The sequence below is a fragment of the Euwallacea fornicatus genome, chromosome 23 (genome assembly GCF_040115645.1).
Source record: "Euwallacea fornicatus isolate EFF26 chromosome 23, ASM4011564v1, whole genome shotgun sequence".
NCBI classification, from domain to species: domain Eukaryota; kingdom Metazoa; phylum Arthropoda; class Insecta; order Coleoptera; family Curculionidae; genus Euwallacea; species Euwallacea fornicatus.
Window position 1 is genome coordinate 1,054,734 of NC_089563.1, and position 25,065 is coordinate 1,079,798.

The following is a 25,065-nucleotide window of genomic DNA, read 5'->3' on the forward strand; positions in this document are numbered from 1 at the left end:
CTATTGGATTTCTATTTACTTAAATCCAGAAGTCATTTATTTCTCCTGGACCCAGATTTACGGTCCTTAATGTCGCTCGCGATCCAATAGCTAAAACCGTTCGAGTGGCTTCCTATGCCCATTATATAAGTCCTTTTTATCTCCACCCAAATATATTATCTCACATTTAATAGACGTTTGAACGCACTATCAGGTAAGGGCAATTAAAGGTTTGATTAATTTCAGTATTAGTCGGCTTCGTGGTTGGAGATTTATGTTCAAAGATTTCCAATTCGTTAAGGTTAATTCAGGAAGGTTAACACATTAAGGAAGTACGATTCATTTCCAGTATTTTTTTTTATGTAAATTGATCTGGTAATGCCTGAGATATCGACTGTTAAAGTGTGAAAACGGTGAATAGTATCGCGAAAATGGTTTAGAACATTTCGAATTCGTGGTCTTATAAAAGCTGAAATTGCTGAAAAATCGATTATTGTTAGCGTCTTCCACATAAAAAAATAGAATTGCCACACTGAAAGTAGATTTTAGAACATCTCAAGCAAAGCTCAAATTAGTCAAAAAGAGCTAAAGACAGTTAAAGCAACATACGGTACCAGACATAATTATTGCAACTTTTAAAAAATTAATATTTTACAAATGGTAATGGACGAAACAAACAATCCTCCTGTATAGAATTTCTATTCATACTGATCGTCAATAATAAACAAATAAAAAAAAGTAAATAGACTGTTTTTCACAAATATTTAAAAAATGTGTTTTTGCGATGGACATAAATATTGCAACAAATAAGATGTTCATTTTTAAAATAGTGTTTCTCTAAGTCTTGCACCGAAAAGTGATAATTTTTCATTCAAGAAGTTATTTAAATTAAGATTTAACAATGGCAAGGAGTAAAACATACTCTTGTTGTATTCGAAAACGAATAATTGATGCCCATCAAAAAGGTATCAAATAATCCACAATTTCGAGAAATTTACAAGTTCCAAGATCCACAGTGTCGAGAATAATAAAAAGGTTCGTTTTGCTTGGTATTATGGTACCAATTAAAAATTCCGGAAGGTTTAGAAAATCTACAGTAAGAACTGACAGACAAATTTTGAACATTTCAAAAAAGAATCCATTCCTGTCTTCTACAAAAATTCTGGCAGAAATCAGTAGAACTTCAGATTCAACTATCTCAAGTAGAACTATACAAAGGAGACTTGTCGAAGGAGGCCTTAGAAGTTACCGTCCTGCTAAGAAACCACTGCTGAGCAAGAAGAATGTCAGGGCAAGATTGCAGTTTGCACAAGAGCAAATTAACTGGACACCGGAACAGTGGAAAAGTCATATTCAGCGATGAATCGAAATTTAATTTATTTAAAAGTGATGGAATAATGCATGTGAGACGACCACCCAATAAAAGATTGGATCCAAAATTCATTTGCCCTACTGTGAAACGTAATGGTGGATCGGTTATGGTGTGGGGCTGTTGTTCAGCATTTGGTACGGGACCGTTGCATAAAGTAAATGACAGGATGGATCGATTCATGTATAGGGACATCTTGAAAAATAAATCGTATCCATATACAAAGGAATTTATGCCACTTCGATATGAATTTCAGCACGATAACGATCCAAAGCACAAATCAAAAATAGTAAAAGAATGGCTAGAATCAAACAAAATCAAGGTAATGAAGTGGCCTGCTCAAAGTCCTGATCTCAACCCAATAGAGAACTTGTGGGAAATATTAGACATAAATTTTATAGACAGAAATGTGAAGAACGGTGATGAACTTCACGAAAAGTTAAATGGTGCGTGGAAGGCGGTTAATCAAGAGATCATCAATCGCCTACTTAATTCAATTCCAAAAAGAATGGCGGATGTTATAAAGGCACGTGGGTATTACACCAAATATTAATAAATCAGGGCTCAAATGTTAAAATTTAATATATATTGTAAGTCCAATATTTTATTGCAATATTTATGTCCAGCGCGAAAACGTTTTTTTTTTTTTAAATTAATACAAAAGAATGGGTTAACAATTATTTTATTTATATATATTGGGTAGTCGTGATGAATAGTAGACTTATGCAAAATATGTATTTGATTAGTTTATTACAAGCTTTTAAATAAACATTTTTGAAATGTTGCAATAATTTTGTCCGATACTGTATATCAGAGAATAATTCCTTGGTACTGGCAACTCTGCAAGAACTAGCATTGTACATACATATGTATATGGACTATCACCTTCAAAATAATTACATTTACGTAAATATTTATATTTTAATAAATTGATATTTTTTTCTAATTCAGACTGTGTGAATGCATATTATTCGTATTATCTAAAATTTTCGAATTTTTCGAAAGTTATATTCAGAGCAGAGTTTCATGACCAAGGTATTTTAGAAATATTTTGGTTGTAAATCAAAACTTAAATTGTTTGCAAATTAATATGAAATCAGGCATAAAATATTGTACGGAATGTGCAAATAATAAGATTTTATTCAATTTATAGCCTCGATCGCTAGCCCGTTCAGCTATAAACTGATTTGAAGCCTTACAATACGTACTTGTTATATAGAGGCTTTCCGAAATAACATCGCAAATTTAAGGGGGTATTTCTTGGGTCTAAACAAGAAAAAAAGTTCCTATAAACATATATTCTGAGCAATTTCGTTTACGAAACGCAGAGTATTGAAATTTAACAAATTATCGAATTATTGTTGTTTTTTCAAAAATGTTTAGGTCGATTTTATTTCAGTTTTCATCGTTTTATTACAATCAGAGATTCGCTGATGCTGAAATGTCTCAAAAACCCATAAAGATAGCCATAGTAAGGCATATTTATTAAGAAATTATACCTGATAACTAGTAACTTCCTAACGTTCAATAATATACAGGATTTCCAATGAACCATGGCACAAACTTTCTCCACACCCTCAACATTCTCAATCACCTCAAAAAGCTCTTGTTAATTCTTACGTTACTCGAAAACTAAGGGGAATGGGTATAGGAATTTCTATAGCTGCTATAGCCTTAAGCAGTAGCAAACTAAAGGAGTTGAGTTTATAAAACAGTGGAGTGCGTCGTCAAAGACTAACAGCTCAACACAACAAACTAACCACTTTTTCAAGACATCTGGTAAACTGTTGAACACGTCTATAGGAGAGTACATTGGGGAAATGTTCGGTATTACTACTAGATTCAAAATATTCGTTGATATACGGGATGATCTATCGACCAAACATTCTAAACCACAATAAACATTCACAGGACAGTAAATTTGCTCATTCATGAAATTGTACGAATTTATGAAAAACAAGTTGTAAAAAATTTCTAAAAACTCGTGGAAAAAGTTCTTATTATTCACACAGAACATTCCTCTCAGAAAATTTGCAGAATAAATCTCTAAGAAGATGAGAAATCTTGTTCATACTTTCAGAAATTCCGATGAGGACCGACACGAACCCCTCCGATAATTGAAAAATAATAGAGAATAAATTAAAAATATCTGACAAAGAAATAATACAAAAAATACAACAAAAAAAACAAAGAAATATTCTCTGTTATTTTTCGATCTCTAAGAATTGAAATGAACTTCCCAGGTAATTTGCAGAAGAATCATCATCTATTACCAGACAAAGAGAGCTACAGCACGTAAACAGCAAAAAACAACACCACCAAGGATCGAACACGTAAGACGAACACTACGAAGTTTGTTTGCCGAAGAAAGTAATAAATACTCTAAAATATTTAATCTGAGTAGGACATTTTACAATTTTAATTATAGTCAATTTCTCTTTCATGGGACTTCTCTTTTATCTGTTTTCCGTTCTATTCGTTCAAATTTCTAAAAATTCGAAATTTAACGTACCCCTTCGATCTTTCAACTTGGACAAACACAAACAATATAAAAATCTATTTCAAGATATTTCCGAAATTTCTATCTGAAGAAGAAATCATTTCAATGATCAGCAGTTTCGTTGACACTTTCAAGCTCTTTCATTTTTCCTTATTTTCCTTTTCTGTATGTCCCGTTTTAGCTAGTATTCCGAAGTTACCTGCTTCAAAGCAAAACCCATTGAAGCAACTCTACACATTTCACGGTCGAATCTTTTTACTAATTCACCCCGATTTGTTTGGGCAGTTGACCGACAATATGAACTTTAGCCTGAGGGAGGTATTATGTATTTTATTAGGGTCGCAATTAAATTTGTTGGGAGTTTCCGTCTGGGAATTCTCCAGGCCCGAAAATTAATTTTTCGGCAACGTTTGATAGAAATAGATGGAATAATTGTGGTTTTTATTTGTGAACGTGTACGCTGGGGAATGTTAAACATTCGTAGCTGTCCTTGCAGCTGACCTCGTTTTGGGAAAACTTGTTTAAATCGTGTTTCCTCGACCCCGGGAGGCAGACCCTAACTTCCAGATTCAAGAAGGTGGATTAGTATCTCCTAATTACTTAGAACTGGGGCTGATAGTGAAAGACAGTAGGGAGCTTTAATCAATATTATAGATAACATCGAAGGTCGTAAAAAATCATCTCCGAGATAAACTTTGTTGTTTCCTGTTCTTCAGAACCTATTTAGGACACAACGCAGAACTTCTGTTATTCGTATAAAGGTGCACATACGAGTCGTGTAAAATTGGACATGTTCATTCCGACCATTTGAAAAATAAGGCAATTTTTATCTATTCTTTTTGTTTCAGCTTTTGCGGTATCTTCGAGCCAATGTGTCCAAAACTGACGATTTAACTCTAATCAGCTTGGTGTAAGTATTATCTAAATTGGCGTGCGTGCAGACGGGACACGTTCTTAATGATAATTCTATTAATAATTAAAAACCAACAAATCCCTAAATAAAAACTAATTCAATCTCTTCTGCACGTAATAAGGTTACCTTTGCGTTTCGAGATCTGACAGCAGTGATACTCATATCCCAGCAGAATGTTCTTGCGAAATTTCAAGCAGTATTCATATATCTTAAAGGGAAATCCCTTTTCTCATCATTTCCCCAGAGATTTCACTTTTTATTAGTCAGGCAAATGAAGGGTAAATTTATAATAGTGGAAATAATATGAGCCAAGATGGATTAGTTTTGGCAAGGAAGAGCAGGAATTATTTACAATCTTGCTATAAGGAACGTTAGTTGCTTAGTGACATCCAAGATAAATGGAATTTCGCCCAGAAAAAGTTGGACTGCAGTGGCTTGTTGTCCAGAAGCAAGGATTTGTTCATTACAAATTTTAACCAAAGAACGAACTTAATTGGACATTCCGGAGCTTCAATAATAATTAAAGAAAATAGTTTTGCATTGTATATACTACAAAATGCGTTTTAATTAAAGCTCGTTTTCTGCCATTAAACAGAGTATTGATAATGAAGCTCCTGCTTAAATTCTTCGTTGTTTTACTATTTCCTTAGGAGCAATATCAAAAAAACTCTCGCATTAACCTTACTTTCGTTACTCGCTCGAAAATAGGATTATGATTGTTATGATAAATATAATTTTAGATCGGATTAAAACTTTTCGGGCCAGGAGGAGATTAGTAGAGGACATATTTTAAGCTCCTTATAATATCTCAGTAATTTCGTGATAGGATTATCGTTTCGTAATTGGCCTAATGTCTGGATTTCGCGCTTAAGTGAATGTTGTCTGCATGAGGGACACTGTCACACTTGGGATTAAAAGTTCGGGTTTCAATGGGTTTTACCTCGAGCTTATTATTGTAGCAAAGTTTGATGATAAAGCAACATCACACACATGTTAGAGTATGCTGTCACTGATTGCTCATAATGTGCTTCTCTCTCATATTAATTAAATTTCGCAACAATGCCAGAAGACATAAATATTGATGGAAGGTACTTGAGATTGTACTTGTTGATTTATTCTCTCGGTGGGTAGGGCAACACACGCAATGTTTGCTTTCGTAAGAGTGGAACACGATAAACAATATTTGTAAGCAAAGAGAAAAAAAAAAGCCTAGCCGGGAGCTAAATAAAATTAAAATTGCAAATTACGTTTTATATTAAATGGCTTGGCAGCCAGAAAGAAAGGACGTGAGAGACACATTTCAGAGAAATTATAATTAGAATAATACAAGAATGGTATAAAGACAACATTGCTTCTTAAGGGTTTTGTTACTCCAGTCTGGTTCTTCATTTATTAAGGATATTTAGAGAACGTTTTTGAACAAGAAAATTATTCAAATTTAAGTTGGGATTGGTTGGGAAAGATAAGGGAAGGCATGAAGTCTAATTTGGATTATACATGTAAATAGTAACAATTTAACCATAAAGGGTGTTTTCAGGGCTGAGAAGGAGGGTTACAAAGGTCGAGTTGTTTAATTTTTTGTAAATACATGGATGTTTCCTAAACCTACTTTATTAACGAAAAGATGTGAAACATCTAAGGGACGAAATAAACGTCCAACCAGTCCAGAATGTATTTCATTGCATTAAAAAGGTCCTTTAAAGATATTGAAAGTTCTACACTTCAGGGCGAAAGGGCGAAATTTTAGTTAAAAAACTCATCTAAAATTAGCCTCAATGTGGAAATTGAACAGATATCAGCTTTTGGTTTTTCTCAATGCGAAACCGTCGGCTAATTAGACGTTCATCACCATTTCACTGAGTTGACACCGGGTAGTTTTTGTTTCAACTAAGTAAAGCTTCCTGAAGAATCTTTAATCATACACAAACATTCACACCAATATTTCAAGCATTCCTTAGATATTTTTTATCACCTGTAGTTTGTATGGTCAAAAAACAGAGGCGTAGTAGGGTTAAATTTTACCACACCGAAAAGGGCGATTGCAAAACTGCAGAAAGAACATTAAAAAAATCTTGCTCTAGTATTACACTTTCTGTGTTAAATAAAAAATGAAGCTTCAAGACCCAAAGAAGGGAATAATTCTCATTTCCCGGCAGACCTTCTTCACCAACGTAGGAGTAAAAATTATCACTCAAGTTTTGCGTACAAAATTTAAATTTTGTAACTTCATTGGTGAGGAAAAAGTGGCTGAAGTGTATTTGAGGAAAAAGATCTACGAAACCATTATTTTGTTAAATTTTCGTTGCATGAATAGACTTTCTTCAGCGCTAAATTTGTAAGTGAAATATGCCTGAAATATTAATTATCAGCTGTAAAAGTTTCAACTTCATTAATGATGAAACAGTGATGTAGTTTGAGAGCGCGTTTGAGTCATCCATAATTAGAAATTGCAATATTGTTGGAGTCCCAGGGAGGAAACTTCTGACACCAGATATTATTTTATACGTGGATACTGCCAGGAAAAAGCTGGACAATGGGCGAGAGGAACACTACTACTTAACGTCAACAAATGTGTCTATTAGTTTCTAAAGGTTGAATCGTACAAAAATGGTTATGAGTTGAAGAAAGACTTTTCGTGTGTTTTTTGTATACCGATCTAACTTCTCCCTCTAGTTTTCCGATTTCGTAAAGTTTGGATCACTCTTCTTTTCCTTAGTTGACTAATCCGGGCCTGGCTTGGATAGTTCCTCATGGGTCAGGGTTTTCAGGGTGAAAATGATCCAAATGTGTACCTTAATGGAATTTTGCCGTTAATATGTCAATTCCTACTCGAACACTACCAACAACCATGAACGGACTGCGGACGGATGACAATAGCGAAGAGTCATTCCTCTCTCATCCTTATCACACTTATGGTTGCCTCGTGGCTTTTTTTTTTTCTCATTCTGTAGATTATACATGTCAATTGGGCAGAAAGGCCAAGGGGCCGGTAGCCCATTCACCGGGTGAATAAAGATAGTTATTATTATTATGTCAATTCATGGGTTCTGCGAATAATCAAATCGTTTATATTAGTCTATAGGCGAAGAACATTCACAATACCCTAGATGGTACATATGGTGGGTCTGTTTTATGTTTCTTCTAACGAACCCAGATCTGCCCTTTGAGTCCACTAATTTATGAATTTGACTTTTTGACGTTTAACATGTAACAGACTCAACCATAAATAACATGGCGATGTGGATGGGAATCCAACAATATTCAAGAATGCAAAAATTAAAAAGAACTTCACTATCCAAACGACCTACTTATGTCAATGAAGTTTTGAATAATTAACCTCCAGTGGTTTTACTAAGAATCTGTAAAATGTGGAGAGTCTTTGATCAACAGGGGCAGTAAAGACACATTTGAAGAAACTGACAACTTCATCAAATTTTTAAATAATTAAAAATAAACCTTTCGCACTAACGAATTTCGAAATAAATAATCCTTCATTATATTACGTGTAGCCGGTAAAATTTTCAAGTATGTACAACGATAATGACGGTGGGATAGTTAAAGGAACAGTTCAAAACAAAATAAACAAAACCCAAAATAGCTAAATTTCTAACAAACTTGCTGCCTAAATTAACGTTGTACAACGAAGAATTTCTGAGTAAATAAGTGGAATTTTCGACAATTTAAGATAATTTGACTCAGTAGATAGTTTTGGTCGAAGTAAACTTTCTTTTTAAACTTCTTCCCTAATCACTGTAAGTCCCTCTAACAGCCCATCCTTTTTACTTTCATTGTATAAGGATACAGATAAAGAAACACGATTATTCTGATGTAAAATCTGTATGTACGTAACGGGGAGAAGAACTGAATATCATGGTTAATACAACTCTATCCGAACGACTTCTAGAGAATTTCTGTTAACCCATTTTACAAATTCCCAAGAAAAATCCTCCAAAGGACTATATTCTACGCAAAAATTAGAAGAGTCAGAATTTCCTGCGGATTTGTGCAGTGACTCACAGATTCGCTCCCAGCTCTATATTGGTTGAATTATTTGATTATTTACTTGGCAAAAAAATTCTAGGAAATAAATTCAACTTTTTTTTTATTTAACTTAGCACAAAGTAATAATACAAAAAAAATTGAATGGCTCCTTTAACATGAATTATTAAATATGAAAAAAATACCGAATTTGAACAACTATATGACTGCCATCTTTTAAGTCTTAATACTTGGCATGTCCTTTTTTGGTATTTAAAACTGCGTGGATCCTTCTAGGCATCTTCTCAAGAGACTTCTGCGTCTGAATCAATGAAGTCCCATACAGCTTGTGTTTGTCTAAAAATTGATTGAAATTTAAAGCGACCCGTATAGAATCGGCTAAAGATCTTTTTAGTATTCCACATATCGGCTCTATTGGATTAAGGTCGGGTAACTGAGGCAGTCATGCTATTATATTAGAACTACGATCAGCTGGCCAATATTTGGTGGGTCTGACAGGATGGCATTGTGATCCTGAAAAAAGACCTCGTCGCCAGATTTGTCCAGATTTTCTAGAGATCTTGGCAAACTGCGCTCGAGAATGTTGACGTAAGCCTCAGCAGTCATCCGTCCTGAAAACCTATGAAGCATTCCAAAACCATTTGACGTCATGCAATCCCGAATCATTGCGTTCACACTACCAAAATTTACATTTGAGGGGGCTATTCGAGTGTTGAAGGGTTGTACCTTTCCTCTCCAAACCCAAACTTTTCTATCTGACGTTAATCTATTAATTTTCAATTCGTCAGACCAAATCACATTATCCCACATTTCTTTTGCAAAATTTAATCGAAAAAACTTATGACGTTCGATCAACAATGGTTTCTTCACCTTTCCTCTCCCTCTTAATCCGGCTTCACCCATATATTTCCATACAGTGTCAACATTAACAACCATGTTATCCATACCATGCAATCTACGTTGAACTTGGACAGCATTATCGCCTACTCTCGACTAAATGAAGCGAATATTCAACGTTTTTTGAGCTGCAATTTTTTTTTTTATTATCACTCTTGTTTTTTTTTAATACTACAATGGGAAATTCTGGAAGATTTTTAAAATTCAGTTATTTCACCAATAGAACACTTGTGTTTTTTCGAGATTTCAGGGTGAGGAAAACTTTTTTGTAGAGATTTTATTATTTTGTTTTCCTGAAAATTTCGTCAAACGCTTCATACTGTAATGAAACTAAAAAATGTTAGATTTTTTTTTGGCAAAATTTGCACCGAGCTAATCCGAGTAACAGAACTGTTCACTCGAAAACTCGTAATAAGCTGACTCAGTTCAGATATTCAAAGCTAAAAAAAATGATTAAGCTGAATATTTGTTTACTAACAGTTCAACCAAATCAATACTGTTGGTTTCATAAGTGTTGGAGAAACTCCAACATAAAGATCGCTCTCACGCAATGCCATAACATCGGGGCAATAAATAATAAAAGATGGAAAACAGAACCCGACCCTCCACATACCATTAGGTGCCAAACCATGGGTGTCGCGGTAATTACCATTCACCTGATTTACTTCCACCCTGATTTATGTAGTGCGAATTGTAAAATAGGTAGAGAGCCACAGTAAATTAGGATGGAATATCCCGCAAGAACCACGCAAGTGGCCCAAGAACCAGAGGGTGTTAGCGATAATACAATGGTGTGAAAGTATCCAGGTGGTGATTTTCCCATAAAATCGTGGGAAAGAACCAAGCTCAGGGACCTGCTTTTTTCGGGAAAGAGCACCACCTCTCTTGGAGCAAAATCAGAGCCGTCCCTCATCTCGTCGGGTTAACAACTTCTCTCTCGTTTTCACAGGTTAGAATAAATCCCTCCGCCAACTTCTACCTCATCTTGTTGCAATAGAAATTTGTACACGGGCATTATCGTTAATAGTTTAATCGCCAATCAACCCTGTATTCCAACTAGTCTGTGATTAAATTTAGTGTGATTCGTGTAACAGAGTTTCTGTACCCTCTCGAACCTTTGGGCCCCCATTATTCATGACGGTAGCCCGTCTGGTCCTTCGACTGAAGTACAAAACCCGCCAGCGTATTTGGATTTCTCTGTGGGTGCCTCGTGAGGCAGTCACTACTGGAACTCAAGAAGCCCCTGGCCTAAACAATCGGATACTAAAAAATATTGGATTTACGAACTAGGCATAATACAAAATTTTTAACCAGTATGAACAAATGCGTCAGTCATTGGATGTGACATCAAACCTAATATTCTGCATTAAGAAAAGTAGAAAGAAAAGGAAGAAAGTCTAGAGTAAAATTAATATTATCTACAATAAGTCTTTTAGAAATGGAATTTTCTTGCAATATTTCTTGTACACTGACTTTCAAAAAAACCGCAACACCAAGAAGAACACATCGTACACGTTTGAAATTCTGGCATTACGTTGGATTGGGTAATAGATAGAAACGGTCAAAATATCAAAAGAAAATTATTGTGAATAAGTGAAAAAATTTAATAATAATTTAATAATGGGTGGTATCTCTTCTTAAATTAATACATTCCTGTAAGCCACGTGGCATGCTTAAAATTAAATTGTCAATATCTTCCTGTGGTATTGTATCCCAGGCAATCTGTACCTGCTCGCGGAGTTCATCTATGGTCTCTGGAGGGCGAGCTAAACGTTGAAGTCTCCGACCCATTATATCCCATACATGCTCTATTGGGGACAAATCTGGAGACCGAGCTGGCCAAGGCAAAATATCCAAATTTTCAGCTTCCAAATACCTCAAAGTATCGTTGGCTACATGTGGTCGCGCATTAACCTGTTGAAATTTGCTTCCAGGATGGTCGTGCATGTATGGTACAAGAACCGGTTCTAAGACACTATTAATGTACCTCTGAGCGTTTAATCTATCATAAATGAAAACGAGAGGAGACCGACTACCATACTGGATGGCACCCCAAACCATGACACCTGGTGTTAAACCAGAATGACGCCTTTCCAAAAAGTCCAAATTTAATCGCTCTCCTCTGCGCCTTCTAACACGTAACCGTCCATCAGATTGCCATAAACAAAATCGGCTCTCATCACTGAACACGATTCTTCTCCGCTCACCCACCCATTGCACTCTCAGACGAGATCACTCCAGTCGGGCCACCCAGTAGTTTCGTGATAATGGAAGCCGACGCATAGGACGATATGAATTTAGTCCAAAACTTCGAATTCTGCGATACATCGTACTAAGGGAGACCCTTCGATTTAGGGTAGCTACCCAGTTAGCACCAAGAGACGGAATTGTTTCAAACGGGGCGCCTGTCGCTGAACGACGAATTCTTGGACGGCCACTACCACGATGACGATTTACTGAACCTTCGTCAGACCAATCTCTCCAAGCTCTTAGCACTGTTGATGCGTTTCGATACAATCTACGTGCAATTTCGCGGAAAGGTAAACCTGCCTCATGCATACCAACAATTCTTCCCCTTTCAAAGGGAGTTAACTGCATTTTGGCGTACACGAGGCATTTTGCCCTACCACACATTCAATATGGTACTAACAATAATACCTTTTTCGCTATACGCCTGTAAAAAAATTTGCAAAAAAACGATCGTCACAGATAAAAAAGTAAAGAAAAACTTCATATCGCATTAAAATGCGAACTTGAAATTTTTATCATTTTTTTTTCTTTCCAAGTCTAAAATCATACCAAAATTTCAAATACATACAATGCGTTCTTCTTGGTGTTGCGGTTTTTTTCAAAGTCAGTGTATTAAGTGCCAACGGAGAATTTACAATCAAACAATAGAGTAAATGCGGCGGGTTTGTTACATCTTTTTGAGTTTTGAGCGACTGCAGATAATTCGGTAATATCTGGGTCATCATGGGTGCATATCAAAATATCACATTATTTTAAGCGAACCACATATTATGAAAGCCTAGATTCTTATAATCAACCATCTTAATTATATTTAGTCTTTAGAAGAATGGATGCCCGGTGTAGATAATTAAGTTACTTCATCCCGGTCTTTGCCTCGTTTTGGGTACTTACAAAGGCCCGTCAGACACGAAAACAATAATCCATTTTCTTTCCCGCAAAACGTGATTGTGTAGCATATTTTGTCTCGTCTGATTGTCTACTACAATGACACAGGATCCCTATACAGTATGGTCGTCTAGAATAAATAAAAACCGTACTCTAGACAAACATCCCCTTTTCCCTTCATAAATATATCTACTAGATATAAAATATATGGCCCTGGAGCGGCAACATTTCCGAAATATATTTCTCGGGTATATCCAGCTTATGGCGCATTTTTTTTTTTTGTTTCAGCCATTACATGTCCGGTGCTGACGTAACCTTTCAAGTATATGGACCGAAAAAAGAAGAGAAGAAAGTGAAAAATATCCTGAACAAGTGGGCAGATCGCGGCTACGTAGGCAACATCACAGTTGCACAGAAAGATAACTCGATCAAAACGCCACTTTCAATTCAGGTGAGAATCGTTTTGAAGTTAGTTGCACACGTACAATATCACCACCGCATGCCTTTTCACTTTGAGCTTTGGTTAATGCCACGAGGGATGGAGCCCTTTGTTTATGCCAAGAGTTTTAATATCAAGGCTCACTCATATCCAACTGTCGCCTAACAATTAGGACTAATTAACATTTAAAATAAATTATAACTTTGACTAATTAAAGTTGAATTTTGTAATTGATTCGTTTCAGTTTTCCAGTTACAGTGCAATTTAAAATTAAGCTTGAGAGTTAAGAGCGTTTCGTTCAAGGAAAAGAGCTTTTCCTCTTAATTTAGTTACAATTAAATATTTATGTAATTAATGTGCAATGGCCGTATATCTTTGGAACCCTTTGCAAGAAAGCACCAATTTGACAAGGGTTGGAGGTAAGGCTGGAAAAGTTCTATCTGCAGTTTTAGGTTTCAATGGTTGAATGATCCGTTTGATACAATTTCACAGTACTACGTACTGGATTTCGCTTCGAAGTCTTTTCTAGGTCCTTTGATGTTCTGACCTACCCTGTGCATTACCCCCCCCCCTTCTCATATTATAAGCAAATTTCTTCGCAGCTCCTTAACAATCATTACCCTTTATGATAATTAACTCTCCGACAGTTACGATATCTTATAACAAAACCCCTCTATGTTACTATTTGAGTATGTGAATGTAAGTACAGTTGCCCTCCCACGAATCACCTCTGTCCCAAAAAACAAGACCGTTTAACAGTATTTTAACATTTTCACCTTTAAAGAGTCAAAGTAAATTAAATCTCCTCGGGTTTGCTTCTCGCCTAAAGCCAAAAGTATTTAAAGCAAAGATTTATACCCTTCTGTTTTTGTCGAAATATCTCTTTTTAGGAAACCTGCCTTAATTAAATATATTTAATCTTCTTTTCGGCACTTTTAAAGCAGCTTTGCGTATTCTGTACCCAAGTTTTATTATCTTGTGTTTTCAAAAGGGAACTTTGCCACCTCATTATTATCAGTATTTGGGTAACGGTGCTAAGTAGATTTAACGGGATAATTAATAGAGCTTATGTTGAAAGTTGCTCTGAAGGGATGTTAGAAACTAAATGAAATTCACTAAAAAAACTCTTTCCAGAGCTAATCTCTGGCATAAACCGTAACCAATTTGATGGATCTCGTTATCTATTACGCTTCAGGTGCATTTCCTAGGACCATTATGATATAATTCCGATTACCTGCACCTGAGACGAATAACGGCATATTATACACCAAGGCCGTGAAGAACATTATTATAACTGACGTCAAATTCAAGTTCCACACAACAAATGGGGGTTATAAGTATTACACAATCGCGGTGTGGACCCGATGCGTTTGACCTTTGTTTCAATGGCAGCCATAAATAAAACAGCAATCGAGATAATGACGATATTCTGGTCGATTAGCTCACTAGGTAAATATTGCGCCATTACTAATCTGTTATTCAACTGTTTTTAGGAAAAAGACTGGAGCTTTGCAATCACGCAACACACCCAATAATTGTGTCTTTTAAAACTAGTAGTGAAAAAAACCAATTATTCTGTCTCGAAGTTCCGGACTTCTAAGCTGGGTGTGATTAGATCGGGGCTAAATAGCTGTGCTAGGGCAAAAAGCAGAACACACAAAGAAAAGGAAAAAACGTTTTAGGAGGAAAACCGATTGTGTACCAGACGAGAATTTTTCCCTTTCGTGCTGTTATTAAGCATTTTAGAGGTCTCTTTGCTGACCTCTTTCACTGTTTGGTCTGAGACGAATGGACGTTGTGTTTGATTTAACGACTTTAGGGAATATCATTATCCTAGAGATCATGCCTGGGTGGCCGTATCTAGGATCTTAAGAAGGAACATCGTATCCGGATTATTCAGAAGTGTAATTTGGCAATCGTAAAAGTCGAGCTAAACAATTTAATAACGTTGAAAATTCTGGGTCGAAAAGAAATTAAAAGTCCCAAGGCAAAACAACTACTAGAAAACCGTGAAATAAGAAGAGGACGGAGTTTCCTGGTTGTTCTTATTATGTTGAGTGTGCACCATTACCCTGAAAATTGTCTAGACTCGGGCACCTATTACGTCAAGTGTATAGCTCAAGTTTGTTTAACAGCGGCGGTTTTAACGGGGTGCACACGTGGTGGTTTTACAGCCGGTGAAATGGAATTGAATGACAATGCGCGGTTTATGGTAGCCGTTTCGTAATTTTGAGAAATGATTTAGAAACCAACAGATTAAACGATGTACCAAACTTACCCATTTGGCTGTGAAATAATAGAGGAACAAATTTATGCGGCAATCCAAATTCAATTTTATTTAACGAAAGTTCATGACACACGTTTCGCCTAGTTCGGCGGCTTCAAACCTAAAATACAAATAAACAATACTTCAAGTACTAACTAATTATAGTGTATCTTTCGAATATAAATTATCCATGAACGGAAATGCATGCCACCTGCACGTAGTTCATTCAAGAGACCAGTTCCGAAGGTAATGGGTACTAAAATTCAGCGACGTCTAGGGTGTTTCAAACATTATGACGTTCCCTATATTAAATAGTTAAAAAGTTTAGTTTATCACATAAACAAACTTGATATTCGATTATGCGTGCGCATTAAACGCCCTCCTTTCAAAATTAAATCGCTCCAACCATGTGACACGCCGTCATACTTGTCGAATTCGATCGTTCAGACGACACAATCCACCAATCAACGACGATCAAGCTATGGTTTGTTTACATGGATATGTCACGTTCGTAAAGGCACGTTTACACAAGCACTGGACCGCGATCGTGAACCACGCTTTCGTGGGGTACGCCTCGTGTGAACAGTACATTCGTGAAAGACGCCACGGGTACCTAAAGTGTTATATGTCTTTTCCGTGAGTAGCGGAGCGGCAATCAACGTGAATGGATTGCGCATGAGTGAATGTCAAACTTTAAAATTTTTGGAAATTTATAGGAATTAATCTTTTTTGGGGACTCTACAAATGAGGAATTAAAAAAAGAGAAGCTCGTACTGCACCAGCCAGTAGAATCGCAGAAGCATTAAATTAACCTAGTTTCACAACAGCTAATTTAAATAATAAATTTAAAAATTTAACCAGCTCATATACCCAAGAGCCAAAAAAATAAATGGAAATGCAAAAAGTGGTGCTTCTGCCGAAGATATACAGGATGTGCCACCTGAATCTGCCATTAAACGTATTGGGACAGCTATGAATAGCAAAGTTGTGAAAATTCAGTGGTTAAGTAAAAATATTGGGATGACCTTACCTAACATATTTTCAATAACGTCATACTTCCGGTTACACTAGATTATCATTTAAATATAACTGAAATATACTGTACTATTAAGAAAGTCAACGTTTTAATAAACTTGTGTTGAAATTGAACGCAAAATCCAAAATGCAATAATATATAGGGTGCTCCGATTAAATCAAACAAGCAAGTTGCTACTTGAGATATAACCAGAAGTGTGACGCCATTGAAAATATTATAGATGAGGTCGCCTAAAATCTCTTACCAAACCAGTAAATTTTCGTAATTTTGTTATTTATAATTTTACCAAAACGTTTCATGACAGTTACCGGTAGGGCACCCTGTATATGTGTAAAAAGTTCTATTGTGTTCCGACATACGAAGCAAGTTCTTAAAATCATTCGGATATTCTCTTTATAAGTCTTTGGCAAGCAATTGCGTAGCTCTGGATGTTTCGCTTTGCGGTCCACTTCATCATGCACCATCTACGCTGTCTTCTATTTTTCTTTTAATCTTTCCAATAGTACCATAGCGTAAAAATGAAAGTATATCCTAAAATCTGGAACATCATCCCAGCACCCTCTACTATACTCCCACAGGAAGCCATGTTCACGATTGCCCAAATTCACGTCCCGTGTAAACGGTTTACGATTCGTGGATTATTCTCTTATTTCACGAATGGTAATTTGATACTTTCGTCCTCCACGAAAGCGTGGTTTACGATCATGGTTCACCACCGATACAAACGTGCCTTTATAGTTGATACGATGAGGCTACCAATTGCCCTACAATGAATGTAAAACCGACGTCGATACGGACTAAACGACCGACAACAGAATAGTAAAAATGCAATGTCCGTTTCCGGGACTCATAAACATAAAACATAAACAACAACATAAAAGAAAGGAGATCGGTCGAATTGCGGCAAAGTTCCGAACTTTGGACAGGATAATTTGATACTTCATCTCTGCAATTTTTCCTCTTCTACAACGTCATGATGTTTATATTTGAAATCCAAAGTTTCGAATTTCGGCAACCATCATCGACTTTTTTCTTATGAGCGGCATCTTAAATTTTCACATTCACAGAAGTTCTCGCCCAGTTGAGTATAAACCATCTTTCAGGTCTGGTAGTCTCCACCGTCTGTAGACTTTCCAACATCAGACCTTTTTACAAGGTACAAGTTAAATACCATTACTTTGTCTGAAAACTTTATCGTGTGACAGCATCACAAAATATGACCGGCAAGAACCGACTTCAGAAAGTCTGGGCCATGACGACGCTCGAACACTCCTCACAAGTCAACAAATGACCCCCCCCCCCCCCCCAGATATCACATTTCATCCTTACCCCTCACTAAATTATTATTCAGAGTATTAAGAGCTTTAAAAGCTAAGGAAATATTTACATTTTTAAAAAGTGAGGCCAATTGCATTGGCATTTTACCATAAAATGTTACGTATTTAAATTGTTTTAGCACTGCTGATGGGCCTGGATTATATCGTACAAGAGATGATATTTCTCACTTTCATCTCTATCTCTCTCTCTCTCTTTCTCTCACTGCATTGCTATGCGCATTAGAAAGTATTGAAATGTGATTATGAAATAAATTCTAGAAGTGTGTTTGTTGTTCTGGTAACTGAGAAAGAAACCATTCTATTTTTAGAACCTGCTGTAAAGAAAAAAAAAAGATATTTTCTGCTGAATTATGGTTATCCCCTAACATCCTCTATTTGGAATTCCATCAGGTCTTAAAATTTGCTACTTCGCTGCACACTCCCTTCCAACCCATCATAGTTTGTTAAGAGGTAGAATTATTGACTTAATTGAATCAATCCTAGTGGCGTTTTCCATTTGCAGAACCAGGGCAGTTAGGCAAATTGGAGAAACCATCCCACTCACGTTTTAGGATTAATAGTATTACATATATTACATACCGAGGCAGAAAGCATTTCATTACAGTCGAGAGATTTGATAGTTTAACTTTTGCTGCAATCTCGACACAGTAAGGAGGGCAGCACACTCATGAAACGAAAGGGATTTTAATAAAAAAAGTGTTTTGATTTTTGAAATATTTTGAAAAGTTAACACATGGTATGAATCGGTAAAAAAACATATAAATTTTACTGTACAATTAAAATTACAAAATACCAAATTCGGATATACCATCTTCGAATTAGTGACTATTAAGAACTATTCCAGAGAAGAAATATCATAAAACGTGACCAACAATGTGATCTGTATCAGTTATTTGAGATCTAATGCGTATTCTACCTTAATTTGGAGTTTCAAGTTTATGAAGTTCTCATGTCCCAAAAATCCTCCCTTCCTTTTATATTATCTACAACCGTTGAATGATCATCACCAACTAACATTCTAAAAGGACCCTCCATTTATACATCTGAATTGTCTTCAATCAGCATCTTATCTCAGGAAACAGTAATTAAATCTTCCTTTGTCTCCTCTCGTAACCCTCGCTCTAAGACTTGCCATATGGTTCCATTTGATTTTTTCTCAAATATAAGTACCTCGTTGATGTAAATATGGTAAATGATTTGAAGGCTTGCAAAAAACGTTTAGGTGCACACTGTACATACTCATCGATTCTATAGTCAAATACAACTAATAGTCGTTGCACAATCCGTATATAAAAAATATGGCAAAAACGTGATGAAGGTGGACAAAAATATTGAAAATATATTTACCCATAAGTTTCATTAATTATTTTGAGTTTGCCCTGCGTGTTTTATTATACATTTTATTAAACAGAGCATTGTTATGACTGCTATTATAAAATATACAATTCCACATTTCGTGATAAAATACATTAATTTTCACCGTTCATTTTTTGTCTAGGAATTATAATGGATGATCCCACTATATTTGCTGATGTTTCATGAAGCTCATTAAAATTTCCAGATAAATAAAGAGTGCTACAACAAGAACAAGATTTGAATTATACGTCATTTTAGCTGTAATATTTTAATAAGTGATTCACGTGCCAGGTCCGAAGAAGACAGATTGGAGGTAGTAAATGTGAGGAGATATATCATGCCGCAACGTGTCTTTATTGTTAAATCTTACTATCAAAATGGTGAATGTTTGTTTGATTACTATTGGTAAAGGGGGTCCAATTTTTGGTAAGAATACTGTCCTCATTTCATCAACTTTAAAAATGAGTTTAATAGTATTGCTTTAGTCATTGATGCGAGAACGACAAAATGATCTCGTGACGGTCATTCAGGGGAAAACATCACAGTGCTGCAAGCTGCAGTTCGCAAAAGTGTAAGCGTAAATCCAAGAACCAGGGATCCCTCGACGTGCATAACAATTGAACATTTCCACAGACACACTTCATCGTATTCTCACGAAAGATTTACATCTTCATCCATACAAAATCCAACTGACTCAACGACTTTTGCCTAAAGACCATGCACAGCAAAGAGAGTTCAACTAATGAAAGGCATTGGTCGGGTCATCTCCGGTCTTGATGACAAGAATTGGCCTCCACGATAATGTGACCTGACACCCGTTGACTTTTTTTGAAATCTCATGTTTATACCAACAAATTTAAGATCGCCCAAGCATTAAAGGCCGAAATTGAACGCTGTATCAAACAAAACAGTTGTTCAAAATTTCGTCAAAAGTATGCGCTGGTGCCACCGTTGCCGCACTGGCCACTTATCGAATGTGTTAGTTCATACTTATGTAATTTTAAAATTTCTACGTTTTAAATTAGTAAAAATTTCAGTATTTTGTTACAGAGAACGATATTTTATTCAAAGCTCAAATCTTACGTTTCTATTGTAATTTTCTTTACGATTTAATGTGAGCAAAGGTTTCATTAATTCGACATAAACACACTTTAGATGAAACTTCAAAATGCGAAGAAATAATTTTCTGAAACTAAGTCCGAACTTTGTAGTGCTACAATTAAAGAACCATTTCTGACTTCTTACTTCCTTTAATTAAATCCGCTCGATACGGACCAGTTCAGAAGAACAAAATTTGTTTCCTCTTACTACCCCAGCGTCAAAATGACTTTCCTGTTACATTAAGAAACTTTTGTTCCCGGAAAGCAAACGAGAGATTTGTCCTCTCCACCTTATTTTTTTTTAAGCCAGTTTTGGCTTTTCTGAGTTCTTAATTATGGTAATTTTAATTTACAAAGCTTCTAATGCCACTCAATATCAAGGTTTTTATTTATACTCAAGAAGTGGAGTAAACTCTGAAACTTGAACCGCATTGAAAGTAATACTGAAAGTTTTGAAGGATTTATTTGAGTTGCCTTTAGCCCCAGTCTGGTACTTTAAAATCTAGAATGGAAAATTTAGCCTCTTTGTCTTAATTTGCTCTAAAATTTCGCTTGATTGCAGGCGAAATTGCGAAAGCCTCGAACGTTTCTAATTATATACTGTAGTGTTTCTTCCCAAAAACATACGATTTTAATTTAATAGTTACTTATACAACAACTAAATTAAGCCATTGTTCATTTGAATAAATAGGTTTTAGGTTTAGCCCCGAGTCTTAAACAATATTTTAATTTTTGAAAAGTCAATATTTAAATTTATGATATTTGATTCCGAAAAATGTCTGTATACTTTCAATGGTGTCAATAAATTAAATATATTTAAATGACGAGCAAATCAAATATTTTTTCTAGCTTTGCTACATATTGAATATTATTTCCGCCGGTGTCCAGGCGAACCCTGAATAAAAAAAATTAACACGTGAAATCGGTTGTTAATTTTTTACACCTGCACGGATTATCCAATTGGAAAACTTTTACATGAAGGTCATACTACACAATACAAGTCGTCATTCCGCATTTTTCATTTTCAAAATCCCTAGAAACAATTTTTCCAAAATATTCACAACAGAAAACAAGTATTTTGTATTAAATTTCAAATTTCCTGCGGAGATTACGTCTAGTGAGTGAGATGGAAGATATAAATTACGTCTTTGAGCTATCATAATTGGTTAATAAGAAACTCGTTCGTTTACTGTGATGATATCAAAACAGACCATATGATGATTATCCTCAGGTTTTCTATTGATTTTTCGCTGAATTAACTCGCAGATAAATTAAAAATAGCTTAGAAATTGGCTAAAAGAGAAAGCTCATTTGACATGGGGTTTTTACGCTTATGTCGTTGGCGACATTGTCTTTGTTTAATTTTGACCTTGACTCTGACCAATTGTGACCTCGAACAGTTACGGGGGACATTCAATGTTTTTTTATTTGGTTGCGTTTTGAGCCAAAACGGCTCTAATTAGAAGATTAAAAAATTGAGGAATAACGATTGGTCTTGAGTATTGTCACCTCCACGTAAAAGTTTCTCAATTTGATAATCCATGCAAGCGTGAAAAAATAAAAAATCAACTTCCCATGTTAATCTCCTATGTCCAGAGTTCGCCTGAAGACCCGGTATAATAATTACGTAATGTAAAGTTTTAGAAGGTAAATCAGCTTGTGGCCGCGTGAGCTTTTAAGCGAATCCGTGAATAGGTGAGTCAAATGAAAAACCATTAAAAACTCATTACAGGCAGTTCGAATTTCGTTATAATTGTCTAATAATTTAACTTTTGAATAAACATTTAAATACATTAAATTTCTGTTAAAACAATGTATATTCATCAGTCAATATCCAGCTATTATCGGTTCCACAATGAACGCATGCATATTATCTGTTTTATTATTGTGCTAGTACAATAAGGAAATAGCTTAAGGCCGCAAAAGGGTGTCATAAAGGGCTCTTAGTAACCAAATCTGGCATGAATACGTTTAATTTCTTTCAACGTCATTGCTAATTACTTCAACTACCGAACAAAACTGCTAACATGACTCGTAACACAAAGAATAAATGATAAAAATACAGTTTTTACAGTCACCTTCTGCGGTTCAGTATCCCCCTCTCTTAAACTAGTCATTCCAGTCAACAGGTCTTCGAAGATTTTTGATGAATGGACTCAGGGACTTTGAGAATCGATTCAGATAAGCCACTTTCAGTGTACTGAGAGCTGATAACAGGTATAACGCCCCTCCTATGACTGCTGCAGCTTGAAATACTTGCTTTAGTCGTGAACAGTCATACTTGGTCCCTTTCCTGGAAGCCACTGTTGCTGACTTTAGTGTCATAGCGAATTTTCATTTGGTCACTCTCGAATTTCAGCTTCTTCAGTGTCGAACTACGAAACCAATAAAATCGCTCAAAGATCTTCAATGTTTATCCGTCTCAAACGACCAACACTTACCTCTCCAAAAGCCTCTTGTAGCACTTCATTGATCTTCTTCCGTGAAAACACCTTCACCATTATTGTACTCAAAAGGTACGATTCAGTGAGGCTTTTCCAAACATCAGGAAATCCCCATTGCCCCGTATCCCTTCAGTGAGTTTGGCAAATTTGAAACTTTTTTCCAATCAGATGTCGCATCATCATTTACAGGTGATTAGGTGTTTTAAGTAGGAGTCTTGTCGTTGCTCTTTTGTCATCTAGGCTCTGTCCTAGTCATCTTGAGAAACTACTGCAATTGGCCTGTAAAAGCTTCTAATGCTTTTGCAATCTTCTCAGTAGAATTGCTTCATCAAGAATGATAGCTTCTATTACATGGTCGTCCGATAATTGTGCTGCTTTACAGACACGTAGGTACCGTCTACGGTCCAATACCAGTAAAGGGACGTTAATGGATATTTAATGTCAACCGTAACAGAGGGAAAAATTGAATAATATAATTTATTGAAATGATAAGTTTTAATAAAAAAAAAGCCATTTCAGTACAAAAGAAACAACTATTTCTGGCTCTGAAGCGAATTCTGATTTAAAATTATTGCTCCAGTAAAAAGTTCCAAAGCCATTTTTGTTGTTCCAGAGTGTGGATATAAATCAGCCAGGGGTAATCAGGGAAAACGACGAATTTATTCTAAGTTGTGTGGCTCGGGGGTCCCCTTCGATGACCTTTCGCTGGTTTAAGGATGGAACTTTCGTGAACTTGACTTATGCCCGGTAAGATATGTTTTCGTATTTTTATGTAAATTTCCAGATATAGTTAATGACTGGAAAAAGCCCTAGACCGGAAAATTCTGGGGCAAACACGCTTCCGTCATTTTTCTGCCCGTGCAAGTAAAGACACGTAAGAAACATTTTGTTAACAAGATTCAACCCTAATTCTGAAAAATGATTCTTTGCGCCATGAAAAGTGGTGATATTAGTAGGACGTGGGCGATGCTGGCTTTCAGAAAAGGAGAGCATAAATTAGAAAAGTTTTGAGACGGAATTTTCAAAGACATGCTAGAACAGGATTTCTTAATAATGCTCCAGGTTATAACAAAGTTTTGTGTGCATATATTGAAATTAGTTACGTGTGCTTTCCTTTAAAAGTTTTGCATGTAGGTTAGAGGATTCAGGGCCCACAGATCAAATTACTGGCAAAAGAAAAACATCCATGGAAACGTTGAAATATATATAATATTCGTCGGTTTCATGGCTTCCACGAAAATTACCTTCCTAATCAAGTGCCGGTACATTGATCTAGTGTATCACCGATATTTCTGAAATCTCCATGGAATTTCGAACACTACTTTATACAAGGTGAGCCATAAGGAATGGTACCATGGAACAAGACTACTAAATGAAATAACGAATGAGCATTAAAATGTTGTTCCCATTTTTTCTTATTATTATACAGGGAGTTATTCACGTTTTGTCAAAAAGTAATTTTGGCAAAAATAAGTTTGTCTTCCCGTTTGCTTTTTTTTTTTAATTTTTGGTGGAAAAATGCACTGTCGTGCACGAAGAAGATAATGTCTTCAGAGTCAAAAAAATTCAGCACCGTCTTCGAAAAATTTGGGAAATTTGTCCAGTCCAAAAAAATCTCCTCGTATGAGAATTTTATCAAAAGCGCTATGCACATTTGCTAAAGGTGAGACGAACTAATTGTTATACCCAGTCAATCCATTTGTCACACTCTTCATAGCTTTGTATAAAAACGAAATTCACGAAAATGCTGCAGTTCTAATTATTCGGATAAAACTAATATCCTTATCTTGAATACATTGTGTTTTAAAACGCAAAAATCTTCAACATTTCATGGAATCATAACTTGAAAATTATTTGAGACGTTCATAATATTTTAAAATTAAAATAACGAGAAAAAAATAAAAGAAATCTTATTTTTACTATTGTTGTAAAGCGACTCCTAAAACTTATGTAAGAAATTAAAAATTCGCTACTACCGCTACTACCAACTATCACTTAAGAATACTTTTGAAATGAAAACCTCTGAATTCCATACGTTTAGCCCAATTGGTCCAACAATAGTAAAAGTAAATTTTATTTTTATTTTTTCTCGTTATTTTAATTTTGGAACACAGTGCATTCGTGATATGGCAAGTAGATATATACAAATATCCGAAACTATAGCATTTCCGTCAACATTCTTTTTTTATAAACCAATGAAGAATGGGACAAATGTGTTGACAAGATTTAACTTTTAGTTTATCTTACTTTTAACAAAGGTTCAGAGCATATTTTAAAAAATTCGTAGAAAAAAAA

General features: G+C 35.5%; 1 protein-coding gene across 2 annotated transcripts in view; it reads left to right on the plus strand.

The window, feature by feature from the left end:
- LOC136346525 (uncharacterized) overlaps positions 1-25,065 on the plus strand; it is a 224,514-nt gene that overhangs the window by 153,915 nt on the left and 45,534 nt on the right. For both annotated transcript variants that reach the window (XM_066295745.1, XM_066295746.1), the window contains 3 exons: positions 4,697-4,758; positions 13,081-13,243; positions 23,384-23,517. In XM_066295745.1, the coding sequence (XP_066151842.1) occupies positions 4,697-4,758; positions 13,081-13,243; positions 23,384-23,517 (359 nt within the window). The remainder of the gene's footprint in view (positions 1-4,696; positions 4,759-13,080; positions 13,244-23,383; positions 23,518-25,065) is intronic.